Source organism: Rhizophagus irregularis, chromosome 23 (genome assembly GCF_026210795.1).
Source record: "Rhizophagus irregularis chromosome 23, complete sequence".
Classification (NCBI taxonomy): domain Eukaryota; kingdom Fungi; phylum Glomeromycota; class Glomeromycetes; order Glomerales; family Glomeraceae; genus Rhizophagus; species Rhizophagus irregularis.
The window spans coordinates 3,070,970-3,086,772 of NC_089451.1; the positions used below are offsets into that span (position 1 = coordinate 3,070,970).

Consider the following 15,803-nt stretch of genomic DNA (forward strand, 5'->3'; position numbering starts at 1 on the left):
ATTCTGTTTTATGATTTTCTTCTTTTATTTCCGGATAAATCTTTGTTTGATCATGTGCGGTTACGTGTAATTGATCATCTGCAAGCTTAAAATGTTACTTTGTGCATTTTGTTAAATGATTTTCTTCTTTTATTTCCAAATAAATCTTGATTGCTTATGTACCGTGATAATGCATTTACGTTAATATTATTTATATTTTATGCTGGTATTTTTTTTTACACATAAAATACTGCACAGATAATTCAATATCTTTGATTTTTTCAAATTTACTTGAAAATAATGGAAGATTACGACATAAAAATTATAGTTGGCAAGGAACCAAATATTGAAGAATTTAAAGCACATTCGACAATTTTGTCTTCTAAGTCAATTTATTTTAAAAGTGCGTTGTCTTCACGATGGATAAAGAGAGAAGATGGAATCATCATTTTCTATAAATCTAATATTTTACCCTTGGTATTTGAAGTTCTTATAAAGTAAGCTTATTTTAAGCTTATTTTTAATTGTATATTTATGGTATTTGTAAAAACAACAATTTAATACTGACATAAAATTAATATTTTTTAAAATATAATTTTGAATAGGTATATTTATAAAGGAATACTTTCAGTTGAAAATAATGAAATTAATCTTATGGATGTTATCATTGCTGCCGATGAGCTTAAATTACTTGAAGTTCATCAACAACTTGAAAATCGGTTTCTTGAGAATAAATTGAATTGGAAACCAAAAGAAATTATTACGGCTTTGCAACACGATCGTTTTACCAATTTATATAATTTTGCATTAGGAATAATATATAGAAATCCTATAATTATTTTTGAATCAGAGGATTTCTCAAAAATTAAAGAAGCTCAACTTATTCAGCTTTTGAAAAGTGATGATCTTGTATTAAAAGAAATTGAAATTTTGAAATATTTAATTAAATGGGGAATTAAAAATACTGATTCTATTTTAAATGATGATTTAACTAAATGGACACCAGAGAATTTCGTGGGTCTAAAAAATACTTTACATAATTGTATTCCTCACATTCGATTTTTTAGTATGTCACCTAATGAGTATACAAAATCTACACGCCACTATAAAGATATACTACCAGATGGTCTTGATGAAGAAGTTTTGCAATATTTTTTAGATCCTACCTCCAAACTTTCATTTGATGTTTTGCCATTAAGAGGATATCCATTTGATTCTAATATTATTAATGCTAAAGATGCAGCATTAATAGCAAGTTGGGTCCATAAGAAACGAACACCTTATAATAATTATAGAGATTTACCTTCTAAATTTAAACTTATTTATCGTGCTAGTAGAGATGGTTTTGGAATTAATAATTTTCATAAAAATTGTGATAATAAGGAATCAACAGTTGTCATCATTAAGATTCGCAATTCAGGAGAGATAATTGGTGGATATAATCCATTAGAATGGCGTAGCATCAAAATAGAAGATGATGAAACATCACGTCTATTATCTCATAATCAAGATTTTTATAATGATTATAAATGTAAAGCATCAAATAGTTTTATATTTTCATTAACAAATCAAAATTTTCCTATTTTAAGCCAAATTTCCTCTAAAAAAGAAGCGATTATTTGGTGTAGAAATAAAGGACCCTGTTTTGGTCTACGAGATTTGTGTATCAAACCACTAAGACCTTCAAATAATTTTAATGTCATTTGCGAAAGCAGGCAGCACTCTTATGAAAAGAAAATCATTAACGGAGGAACTTTTGAAATAGAAGAATATGAAGTATTTCAAATTGATAAGGGATTTTCTTATTATAGAATGTTTCAATTTATTATGAAGTGGGCTATGAAAATTTTTTTATATATTATGATTATTTTTCTATATATTATAATAACAGTTATCATGATAATTATTCGTATAATTTTGCTCTACCTTTACATTGCATTATGCATAAACCTGATTTATTACGCTTTCATCATACCAGTTATATTATGGTATTTCAGTGGCATTACTAAGTTTACTGATCCCCTTGCAATTATTGTTATTTTTGTATTGTTTTTAATATTTATATTATTATTCATGGTTGCTATTAAAATAATGTGTAAGGTTGGTAAACATATAATTCCATTCATTTTTAGTTGTGGTTTTTAGATAGTTAAATATAGTATATTTGCGAATAGGGCTGTGACTATGCATTATGTACATAACGCACATCAATAACTAAAGCAAGTACACACTCAAATTATGATAAGTTTTATTTATTTGTATTCACAACATATAACTGTATTTACTTTTTTTTTTGTGACATTATTATTTTATGAAATAAAGTATTGATATATATGCTAAATCAAAAAATTTAAAAAACTTGAAAGTCATATGCAAAGTGATGTAATGTTATTACTATGATGCTGTAATGTTTCTAATTGATAACATGAATGGCATGAATCTATTTTTTTCAATGAATTTGCTAAGTTCTAACCCTTTTCATTATTAACCTATCAATATTTTCTTTTTATATCTTGTTCTGTGGTATAGAGGTGTGATCAAAATTTGGTCAATCGGATATCTGATTAGTGGTTAAAATTAATGGACATAAAATTAATATTTGTTATATTTTTATTTCATTATATTAGCAGTAACTTTGCATAGTAATTTACTGAATATTTAAAGGTTATGCTAAGTTTTAATGCTTATTGTTTAAAGTACATTTACATAATTGTATCTACAGATTTAAAATATTTTAGCTAAATTTACTTGCAAAATTGATGCAACATTATGGCAATTTATTGTTTTAATACCTCTGCAACATTTTGACAAAGTTCTCAAAAAAATTTTAACTTTCTGTAAAGTTTGGAAATGTTATTCATGCAAATCATAAAGATTCTGAACTGTTATGGTTCTAAAGTTTCTATTTAATTTAACTATTAACAAAATTGTTAATGAGGTGAAATATTTAAAAATATTTGCAATATTACTAGCAGTAGCCCGTTGCTTCGCTTTATAACGTGGGGGTCATTTTAATTTTGGGAGAAAATTGCAAAGGTATAATTCCGGCCATAATTATACAAATTTCCTTTTCCTGCACATTAGTAATTAGAATGAATTTGCCGATCAATTGGTCTTAACTATTAAGCATAGATCAGGCGCAAATACATTAATAGATCATTGTATGTCTCCCTATAAAAAAAAAAATTCTTTAAAATGTACTTAAAATATACTTATGTATTTTTTAAAATATACTTAAAATATACTTATATATTTTTAAAATATACCTAAAATATACTTAACATTTTAAAATATACTTACCCTATAAAAAAAGAAAATTCGGAATTTGTCCTGAAAAGTATGGAAAATGTCCGGAAATTTTTCGTGCGTCCGGAAAACATTCGGAAACGGTCACGTTTTGGAACACTTTCCGGACGCACAAATTCCAGACATTTTCTTGACACTCCAGAATTTGTCCAGAATTTGTCCAGAATCGAGCGTCCGGAAAATGTTCCAAAACATGACCGTTTCCGAATGTTTTCCGGACGCACGAAAAATTTCCGGACATTTTCCATACTTTTCAGGACAAATTCCGAATTTTCTTTTTTTATAGGGTTAAAATATACTTAAAATTGCAATTTTAAGTATATTTAAAGTATAAAATTTTACACTTAAATTATACTTAAATTATATTTAAAGTGCAATTAAGTATATTTTAAATGTAATTTAAGTATAAAATTTTATACTTTAAATATACTTAAAATTGCAATTTTAAGTATATTATAAGTACATTTAAAAATTTTAAGTACATTTTAGATATATTTTAAAATATATAAGTACATTTTAAGTATATTTTAAAGAAATTTTTTTTCATAGGGTCTATAAGAAAACGTAATAGATCAGGTGTAGAGGCGCAGATGAATAACACTTAATTGGACAATTCAAAGATTATTTATATAGGCTAATCTAAACGTTAGTCACACAAAAACAATTTTTTTAATTATATAGATATATAGATGTGTATACTTGCTAATATTATACTGCATTATAAATATAGTTAAAAATACATTTTAAAAATACATGAAGTTAATTATTATGGTAATTTTATGGAATCTCAAAAATGGAAAGCAAATATTTATTGATTATGGAGTAGAATTTTAATAAACTCAAAATGGAATGTAATATAAATTGGCATCCCAACTTGCAAAGTACGGTAATATGTTCGCATAATAAGGAAATTATTCACTGCAATTTGGTAACCTAATAATATACATTGATTTTTTAATTTGATTACATTATGCAATAAATTAATATATACTGTATATTCATTTTATGGCATGCACAAAATGTACTTATAAATAAAATAGTATAAAGTTAGTGGATTTTGGTTTATCAAGAGAAATAAGTCTAAAGCTCCAAACAGGTTAGGTCAGGTAATTGACTGACCTGATCTGGTGGGACATAAATTTGATGATCTGACCTTAACATCATGGGTCAGGTTGAGTACCCGATTCAATCCAAAAGTTAATTAATTTTTCCGTATACATTTCGTATATATTGAAATAAATTGTGTATTAAATATATGAAATTATCATACGGTTAAACGTATACAAACGTATCATTTCCATATACGGATTTCTTATAGGGGAGCAGGGGAGCAGATAACTTCGGTGTAGTACCTTACAATCCTTACATTGGCCTTAATATTTAAATCATATTAAAAATAAAAGTCAGCAATATAAATTAAATTCAATCAATTCTTGAAATAAGTATAAAAAGTTTTACATTATTATTTTTAGTTTGATACATTAGAAATAGCTTTATATACTTATTATTATTTTGATAATTTATATTTAATAATTAAAGTTATAAATAAAAGGATTTATTTAAATTGCAAACTAAGAAATTTGTAAATACTCTAGCTTTAGTGTTTAAATAATTCTTAAAAAAGAATACAATATTTAATATTTGGATAAAATATAAAAAAAAGAAATTATTTAAATTACAAACTAAGAATCTTGTAAATTATTTTACTAGTACTCTAACCTTAGTGTTTAAATAAATCCAAAAAGAATAAAATAAAAAACAACTTCTGTTAAATGCATGATATCATATATCACTTAAGAATCTATAAATCCTTTTAATTAAAAATACAAACAATTAATTAATTATCTGTTTTAATGTATAAATAAATAAATAAAGTTAATTAATTTGCAAGATTAATTTTTTATATATCACAGTGCATACCTGATGATCCCGAATCTTTAATTATACAATCATTCAAATCTTCACTCATTTCATTTGCTTTTATACTAGCTTGTGAACCTTCACTTTCAAGAATTTCATTTGATTTTTTACCAGTAAAATTAAGTGAGCGACTTGTATAACATGCTTTAGGATGAGATTTAGTAGCAAGATTGTTATGTCCAGTTGGTGCATTTATAAATTCCATAATGTTGCTTTTTAATTCTTCACTGACTTCACGAGAACGGAAAATCCATTTTTCAATAATTTTTAATACTTCTTTAGAAGTTGGTCTTTTTAATGGATCTTCATCCCAACACTTTTCCATCAAATCTACATAACATTGTGGAGTATTTTCAATAATTTCAGGACGTTCACCTTTACAAATACTTAAACTAAGTTGAATATCATGTGCTCTATTATTAAATGGTGGTACTCCAGATGTAAATTCCCACATAATCATAGAAAAACTATAAATATCACTTGCTGGTGTATAAGGTTTGCCTCTTAAAATTTCAGGTGCCATAAATGGCATAACGCCAAAAATACCATCTTCATCTTTTAAAAATGATTTTACAGGTTGGCATAATCCTAAATCACTAATAAACAAACTATCCTTATTCTTATCATTATGATTTAAAATATTGCCATCATGAAAATCACAATGAATAAGATTTTTTTCATGTATCTTACTAAGTCCAGAAATAATTTCGTACAACATATATAATTTTTGATTCCAATTATTTTCAACTATCCTTGTTAAATTTCCTCTTAAATTACCTTTATTTGCATAATCCATTACTACCATATATTTTGAAGTATTTGGATCTTCTGTAAATCCATAAAAATATATGATATTATTCGAATTTAAAACACTTGTATGATATTCCCACTATAAATAATAATAATAATTCATTAATATAAATGAATATTAATTTAAATTAAAATAAAAAATAATATACTAATAAACTATCATACTTCTTTTAAAAATTCATTCAAATTTTCATTTAAAGGCTTATGGAACTTAAGAATTACTACTTCATCTTTATTATTCTTTAACCAAGTAGCTTTATATATAGTACTATATCCTCCTTCATCAAGATATTCAACGTTTTTAAATTTGCTATAAGGAATCCATTTTAATCCATTTTTAAGAATAAAATCATCTATAATTGCATTTTTACTTTTTCCAAATCTATAAATTTAAATAGTTAAAATTATATTATAGCTTGTGTTATAATTACACTAAAATAAATTATTACTTACTCTAAAATTTAAATAAGAATTTAATATAATATAAATCTTAGTTTTAGGATAAATATACATAATAACCTATAATTTACAACTTACCAACTAAAGTAACAGATATTTTTTTAAAAGAAAAAATTCAGTTAACAAATAAATATCATATAAAATATATAACAATAGAAATATAAATATCTTACAAGCTATATCATAAATAATTATTCAGATAAAGAAATTAGTTTAAATTACATGCCAATATTATATAAATAAGTAATAATAGAATTAAATACTAAATAACTTATAACTTACGTTCTATTAAATAAAGAAATTAGTTAGTCTAAATTATATGTAAATATTATATAAATAAGTAATAATAGAATTAAATAAATAACTTACTCCCTATATTATTTAAATAAAGAAATTAGTTAGATTAAATTGCATGTAAATACTATTATAAATAAACAATAATAGAATTAAATAAATAACTTACACCCTATATTATTCAATAATTTTTTAAAAAAAGAAATTAGTCGGATTAAATTATATATAAATATTATATAAATAAACAATAATAGAATATAACTTATGACTTACCAACTAAAATAAATTGCAAAATAATTTTTAAATAAAGAAATTAATTAGGTAAAATTATATATAAAAATTATACATTAATAGAATTAAACAAATAACTTACACCCTATATTATTTAATAATTTTTTAAATAAAAAAATTAGTTAGATTAAATTGTATGTAAATACTATTATAAATAAATAATAATAGAATTAAATAAATAACTTACACCCTATATTATTTAATAATTTTTTAAATAAAGAAAATAGTTAGATTAAATTATATAAATATTATATAAATAAGTAATAATAGAATTAGATAAATAACTTATAACTTACCAACTAAAATAATAAAAATAATTTTTTATATAAAGAAATTAGTTAGTTTAAATTATATTTAAACATTATATAAATAAGTAATAATAAAATTAAATATATAACTTATGACTTACCAACTAAAATTAATTACAAAATATTTTTTTAAATAAAGAAATTAATTTATAAATATAATAAAAATAAGTAATAATAAAATTAAATAAATAATTAGACTAAATTACATGTATATTATATAAATAATAATAATAAAATTAAATAAATAACTTATAACTTACCAACTAAAATAAATTGCAAAATAATTTTTTGAATAAAAAAATTAGTTAGTTAAATTATATATAAATATTATATAGTAATAGAATTAAACAAAATAACTTACACCCTATATAGATTATTTAATAATTTTTTAAATAAAGAAATTAGTTAGATTAAATTGTATGTAAATACTATTATAAATAAATTATAATAGAATTAAATAAATAACTTACACCCTATATTATTTAATAATTTTTTAAATAAAGAAATTAGTTAGATTAAATTATATATAAATATTATATAAATGAGTAATAATAGAATTAAATAAATAACTTGTGACTTACCAACTAAAATAAATTACAAAAATTAGTTAGTTTAAATTTTATATAAATATAATATAAATAAGTAATTATAAAATTAAACAAATAATTAGATTAAATTACATATATTATATAAATAATTATAATAGAATTAAATAAATAACTTATGACTTACCAACTAAAATAAATTGCAAAATAGTAATTTTTTAAATAAAGAAATTAGTTAAAATTATATATAAATATTATATAGTAATAGAATTAAACAAATAACTTACACCCTATATTATTTAATAATTTTTTAAATAAAGAAATTAGTTAGTTTAAATTATATATAAATATAATATAAATAACATCAAGTAACAAATAACTTACTTCCTATATTATTCAATAATTTTTAAATAAAGAAATTAAGATTAAATTTATATGTATATTATATAAATAAGTAATAATATTAGAATTAAATAATTAAATTATGACTTACCAACTAAAATAAATTACAAAATAATTTTTTAAAATAAAGAATTAGTTAGTTAAAATTATATGTGAATAATATATAGTAAATAAGTAATAATAGAATTAAATCAATAACTTACACCCTATATTATTTAAATAGAGAAATTAGTTAGATTAAATTATATATAAATGTCATATAAACAAGCAATAATAAAATTAAATAAATAACTTACATCCTATATTATTTAATAATTTTTAAATAAAGAAATCAGTTAGTTCAAATTATATATAAATATTATATAAATAAGTAATAATAGAATTAAATAAATAACTTATAACTTACCAACTAAAATAAATTGAATAATTTTTAAATGAAGAAATTAGTTAGTTTAAATTATATGTAAATATATATAAATAAGTAATAATAGAATTACTTATGACTACTTACCAACTAAAATAAATTACAAAATAATTTTTATATAAAGAAATTAGTTAGTTTAGATTTTATGTAAATATCATAGTAAATAAGTAATAATAGAAGTAAAATAAATAACTTACACCCTATATTATTATTTAATAATTTTTTAAATAAAGAAATTAGTTAGTTTAAATTACTATATGTAAATATTATAGGGCATTGCTAAATCTCATCGCAGGTGATTTTCACCATACCAGTATTAGCAAATATTAATGGGCGGAGTTACATGACAATTTTAATTCTGCCCAAAATCTACTCTAAATCTGGTATAGTGGCAATCATCAGGAGTGATATTTAGCAATACTCAATATTATATAAATAAAGTAATAATAGAATTAAATAATTAAATAAATAACTTATAACTTACGATCTATTAAATAAAGAAATTTGTCAGTTTAAATTAAATAAGTAATAATAGAATTAAATAAATAACTTACACCCTATATTATTTAATAATTTTTTAAATAAAGAGTTTAAATTATATGTAAATTTTGCATAAATAAAGTAATAATAGAATTAAGTAAATAACTTATAACTTACAATCTATTAAATAAAGAATTAGTTAGTTTAAATTATATGTAATTATAATAAATAAGTAAATAAATAAAATTAAATAAATAATTACTCCCTATATTATTTAATAATTTTTTAATTAAAGAAATTAGTTAGTTAAATTATTATAAATGAGTAATAATAGAACTAAATAAGTAACTTACACCCTATATTATTTAAAAATTTTTTAAATAAAGACATTAGTTAGTTTAAAGTATAAAATTATATGTAATTATATATAAATAAATAATAATAGAATTAAATAAATAACTTACACCCTGTATTATATAATAATTTTTAAAATAAAAAAATTAGTTAGTTTATATAAATAAACAATAATAGAATTAAATAAATAACTTGTAACTTACGATCTATTTTATCAAGAAATTAGTTAGTTTAAATTATACAGTATATAAGTATTTATATATAAATAAGTAATATTAGAATTAAATAAATAACTTATGACTTACCAACTAAAATAATTTACAAAATAATTTTTTAAATAAAGAAATTGGTTTAAATATTATATAGATATTATATAAGTAAGTAATAACAGAATTAAATAACTTACTTCCTATTATTTATTAGTTAGTTTAAATTATATATAGATATCATATGAATAAGTAATAATAGAATTAAAATGTACTTATGACTTACCATCTAAAATAATTTTTAAATAAAGAAATTGATTAGTTTAAATTATATGTAATATTATATAAATAGTAATAATAGAATTAAATAAATAACTTATAACTTACGATCTATTACATGAAGAAATTAGTTATTAGTTTAATTATATATAAGTATTATATAAATAAGTAATAATAGAATTAAATAAATAACTTATGACTTACCAACTAAAATAATTTACAAAATAATTTTTTAAATAAAGAAATTGGTTAGTTTAAATTATATATAGATATTACATAAATAAGTATTAATAGAATTAAATAAATAACTTATAACTTACGACCTATTAAATAAAGAAATTAGTTAGTTTAAATTATACTTAAATATTATATAAATAAGTAATAATAGAATTAAACAAATAACTTACATCCTATTTTATTTGATGATTTTTTAAATAAAGAAATTAGTTAGTTTAAATTATATGGAAATATTATATCAATAAGTAATAATAGGATTAAATAACTTATAACTTACGATCTATTAAATAAAGAAATTAGTTAGTTTAAATTATATGTAAGTACTATTATAACAATAAGTAATAATAAACAACTTACTCTCTATATTATTCAATAATTTTTTAAATAAAGAAATTAGTTAGTTTAAATTATATGCAAAAATTAGTTAGTTTAAATTATATGTAAACATTATATAAATAAGTAATAATAGAATTAACTTACGATCTATTAAATAAAGAAATTAGTTAGTTTAAATTATATGTAAATATTATATAAATAAGTAATAATAAAATTAAATAAACAACTTACTTTCTATATTATTTAATAATTTTAAATTATATGTAAATATTATATAAATTAAATAAATAATTAATAAACAACTTACTCTCTATATTATTTAATAATTTTTTAATAAAGAAATTAGTTAGTTTAAATTAAATATAAATATTATAAATAAGTAATAATAGAATTAAATAAATAACTTACTCCCTATATTATTTAATAATTTTTTTAAATAAAGAAATTAGTTAGTTTAAATTATATGTAATTTATATAAATAAGTAATAATAGAATTAAATAAATAACTTACTCCCTATATTATTGAATAGGTTTTTTTAAATAAAGAAAATAGTTAATTTAATTTATATGTAAATATTATAACAATAAGTAATAATAGAATTAAATAAATAACTTATGATTTACCAACTAAAGTAAAATAATTTTTTAAATAATTAGTTAATTTAAATTTTATAAATAATAGAAATATAAATGCCATATAACTTACACCCTATAGTATTATTAATTATTAATTAGTTAGATATAAATATAATATGAAAGTATTTACTGTAAGTTATATATATTGCTTACAATCTAGTTATTAAATTTAGAATATAATTAGTTGAATCATATAAAATATTAAACAAATAAATATAATATATATATTATAACTTACCATCTGTAACATAATTAGTTATTAAATCGTTATATATATATATATATAGGGTTTTGTTTTTTATCGCACCTGCGTTATGTCGCACCCCTATAATATGTTACATATAAAAGTCAAAAATGACATTCTAAATCCTTTTTGATATATTAAGAAACTTGTAGAATGGTCAAAAATATGTATAGTATAAGGTTTCTTATAGTACATAGTAAGTGCATAAGGTCTCACGCAAGGATTTTTTAAAAAATGGGAAATCTTAACGAAGTCATGTGATAAAAATGATCGACATAATTAATATATAAAAATTACCAAAAAAGGGAGATGCGACATATCGCAGGTGCGAAAAAAAACATATTCCATATATAGGGTATATTCCATATATATATATATATTATTGAAATAAAGAATTTAGTTATTGTAAAAAATAAAGCGAAAAATTAAAGATTTAAATAACTTGATAACTTACCAACTATAGTTTTATTATCATTAAATAAATTATTTAGTTATATGGAATAAAATAAAATCATTATTATTCAATTACTATATTAACTTACGAGCTAAATATTTTATATAAAATAGTTAGTATTTTACTATTTTTCATATTATATAATTATAGATAGTATTTGAATTGTTTATAAATAAAAATTTAATACTTTTAGGTTCCTTGGTACCAATTCCTTCAAATTCCACAATACTACTTCTTTCAATTTCTCTAGTGCCACTTTCTTCAAATCCTTCAATATTACTGGAAACTAGTTTTGTTATATTGCAAATTTGTTTTAAAAATTTTGAATAATTCTAATTTATATTATGTGTTTATGCTATATGCTTACCTTTACCAATATATTGAGCCATTACTATATTAAAATTTTCTTTAATTGAAAAAGATAAATATCTTTTTTTTAAAAAAAAAACGTCTTTATTAGCATAAATGTGGTAATAATATTTATTACATTGATCACAACCACTGCATAACACTGCATAATCACAACAATGTGTCAATTATCTCAATCATCTCGGCGGATATACTTTTGTTACACAAATTATTACATATGGCGCAGTAGAACCGGGAGATTTTCGGGGGAGTAGAAAGTGAGTAATGTAAATTGGCTAATTGAGTAACGTAATATCATATATATTACTCAATCTACGTTACTCCTATATATATGGCACGGAACGTAAGATGAACTTTATACACCTTGCGTTACTCCCCTACATTTTAATTGTTTAATGAATATAAATAAGAAGCTATTATTATCAATATATTATTCAATTTTCTCTAATTTTACTATTTAAATAATATAACATTTAATTAATTGCTTCTATTTTAAATTAAAAAATTATTATTACATATAGAAATTATTTTAAAATACATACGCGATCTTTTTCAGAATTTTAAAAATGTAGTTATCTCAATTCAGAGTTTTGCCTTTTTCATTATTAGATAACTGAAAATCGGACTCCACCGTATTAGTTGTGTTGTCATAGTCATAAATATTTTCCATTTTTTCGCAAAGATATAACCTAAAATAGCAAAAACAATATTGTTACAAAATAATAATTTGATTTTTGCGAAAACTATTGTATTACACTATTTACATAAATTAAAAAAGAACTTATTGTATCTATTATATTGAAAATTGTTAAAGTCTAACGTAAACGACACAAACGAAAAAAAATTTAGGAAATAAAAAGGCAGGTCAGTTTTAATTGTTGAGATGACGCGGTTAACATGTATACACACTATATTTGATTTATGTAATACGATTGAAAATAGTAATATATACTCCAAAGAACGTAAAGTCACATGATCATCATTTTCCGCAACCAATATAAGTGAGGGAATAACGTAAAGTAATTAAAAAATTCACTTTACGTTCCATACATTTTTAAGGGAAGTAACGTAAGCAAAATGTGTGACATTACGCTACTCACTTAACCATCTTACGTTACTTACTTTCTATATACTCCACTTTATTTGTCACATAGTTAATTTCTTAATTTCTTAATGCCAGCCGTTTCGTGACATTTTTGTAGGGTACGCTGGGGTAGTCAACCAGGGACGAATATTTAAAAATTTTATTAGGTTTTGTTATACAATAATTTGATAAATTTGATAAATAGTTCTTTTAAGCCAAAATACAATAAATATTATTCTTAGCAATACAGATAATATCTGTTGTGGAATCTCACTTTATGCAATAACTTCTGAAGTAAAAATCAATAATACATATGTTTACAATTTGTTTGAATATAATGTACAGTAAGATAAATGTGAATTAATAATATGTTTTGAAAAATACAAAAAATGGGTAATTTTATAAAAATTATTATAAAAAAAAATTTTAAATAATATTAATGAGTCTTAAAATACTTTTATAAATATTCATAGCTATTGTACCTATATAAATTTTTATTTTACTTTTTGTTTTATTAAAACATACTTAATACACATTAAAAAAATACTATGCAGGTGAGAAATGGGTTTTTGCGTCTATTTTACATTGAATAATTTAAGTTTCGGCTGATGGAAATTATGAAAGTCATTCAAATTTAGCATTTAACGCAAGGTGAACAAATCCGATGATATTTTATTGTTGCGTTGCGTAGTAAAAATCATAAATCAGATAAAATTTTCTTAATACATGATATATAAAACTTCAAGTTATTTAAAATGCAAAGATAATTGTAAATATCATCAAATGATCTGCCGGTATGTACATACATATTTTTTATATTATTACTTACAATATATATAACATTTTTTTTCTTAAAATACAGAGTGAGTGACAGACAGTCAGAGCTCCGAATGTGTCGGGTCATCAAGTTCACGACCTGACCTTGGATTGGTCGGGTACTCAGCCCGACCCATTGACCCGATATATTTTAGGGCCAAAAAAAACGTTTCGGCGTTTTTTATATATCAACAAAGGTCAATGTTATAAAGTAAGTTATGAAAAAACGATTAGACAAAGTAATGGATATTTTGAAGTAGATGAATACGAAGTATTTCAAGTTATTTACAAATAATTATCTTAAAAAATTAAGAAAGTAGTTCGTATTGCATACGATTCTGTATATCAAGGTAAAATTAAAAATTTTTTACATTAAAATTGAAGTTTCCATAGTGATCTTGATTCATAATGATGTCATTCTAAAATTTGATAAACCAAATTAAGAAATTTTTTTTTTTGAGTTTTTGGAAAAAAAAAATTTATTTCTCACCCGGGTGATTTCGCCCCGAATTTAATATAAAAAAAATGACGTCATGTTGATCATTTGCCGATCATTTCCAAAAAAGGAACAGTAGTTTTTGACGGAAAAAAAAATTTTTAAAAATAAAACTTAATGTAAGTGCCTTCAAAACAATGACTTATGAGTAATTTGGACTGCTCTACAAATTTACTTAACGTCTTAAGAAAGGTTATAAATACCATTTTGACAATTTTGACAATTTATGACTTGGGGTGAGGAATATCGAATCTCACTCGGGGTGAGGAATAAATTCACCCTTTTGGAAATTATTTTTATTTGGTCTAACCAATAGTTCTTATTAAGTCAGAAATATGAAAAGCCACCTTGGTGATTTTTAGACATCATGCCAGTGATGTCTTTAACGTCATATCAAAAATCAATTTCATATATCAGACGTGATGTCCAGACATCAACCTTTGTCAATGATATAATTTTTATGTGATGCAATCTTCTTTTTTTAGTTTCATTTTTTTTCATTTTTTATTTATTATTTATTTTTTTTTGTGATGAAAAATATAGATATACATATGTACAATATATTCATTTTGATAATTTGATTTTATTTTTTTTCTCTTTTCTAAACAAAACACTTTTATTAAATTAAACTGAATTCATAATTCTGTTAAAAAAAAATAAAATAAAATAAAATAAAAATAAAATAAATAAAAAAAAATGCGTATTGTTATTATAAAAAAAAGTAAAAGTTCGATAAGATTTATAAAAAAAAAATAGTGTAGCTATTAAGATTTTTACATTTACAAAAACATAGTAAAGGTAATCTCGCTATGTTGTGTATAATATTATGAATAAAAATTAATAAATTAATAAGTCAATATTTAATTAATAAATTACATATCGTGGTAGTATACCTTTGGTTTATGTACTCATTTTTTTAGCAATTATCTGTGTGCAACATGATGATATATCCTAATATAATATAGTGCTATTATAATGTAATACAGTTCTATTATACAATGTAGTACAGCACATACATGATTAAATAAAATGATGATCTTTTTTTGAAAAAAAAAATCGATTAAATTATTAGGA

General features: G+C 21.1%; 2 protein-coding genes across 2 annotated transcripts; one reads left to right on the forward strand and one right to left on the reverse strand.

Annotated features, from left to right (window-relative positions):
• Window positions 1-279: 279 nt before the first annotated feature.
• Window positions 280-1,988, forward strand: OCT59_015620 (uncharacterized protein; the record flags this gene model as incomplete). Its single annotated transcript, XM_066140146.1, has 3 exons — window positions 280-476; window positions 585-1,811; window positions 1,871-1,988. 3 exons carry the CDS (start codon window positions 280-282, stop codon window positions 1,986-1,988), a joined length of 1,542 nt encoding a protein of 513 aa, XP_066002955.1.
• A 3,134-nt stretch (window positions 1,989-5,122) lies between these two features.
• Window positions 5,123-6,528, reverse strand: OCT59_015621 (uncharacterized protein; the record flags this gene model as incomplete). The annotated part of the gene is made up of 6 exons (XM_066140147.1): window positions 5,123-5,130; window positions 5,206-5,535; window positions 5,896-6,094; window positions 6,181-6,325; window positions 6,387-6,397; window positions 6,469-6,528. 6 exons carry the CDS (start codon window positions 6,526-6,528, stop codon window positions 5,123-5,125), a joined length of 753 nt encoding a protein of 250 aa, XP_066002956.1.
• Between the last annotated feature and the right edge of the window lie 9,275 nt (window positions 6,529-15,803).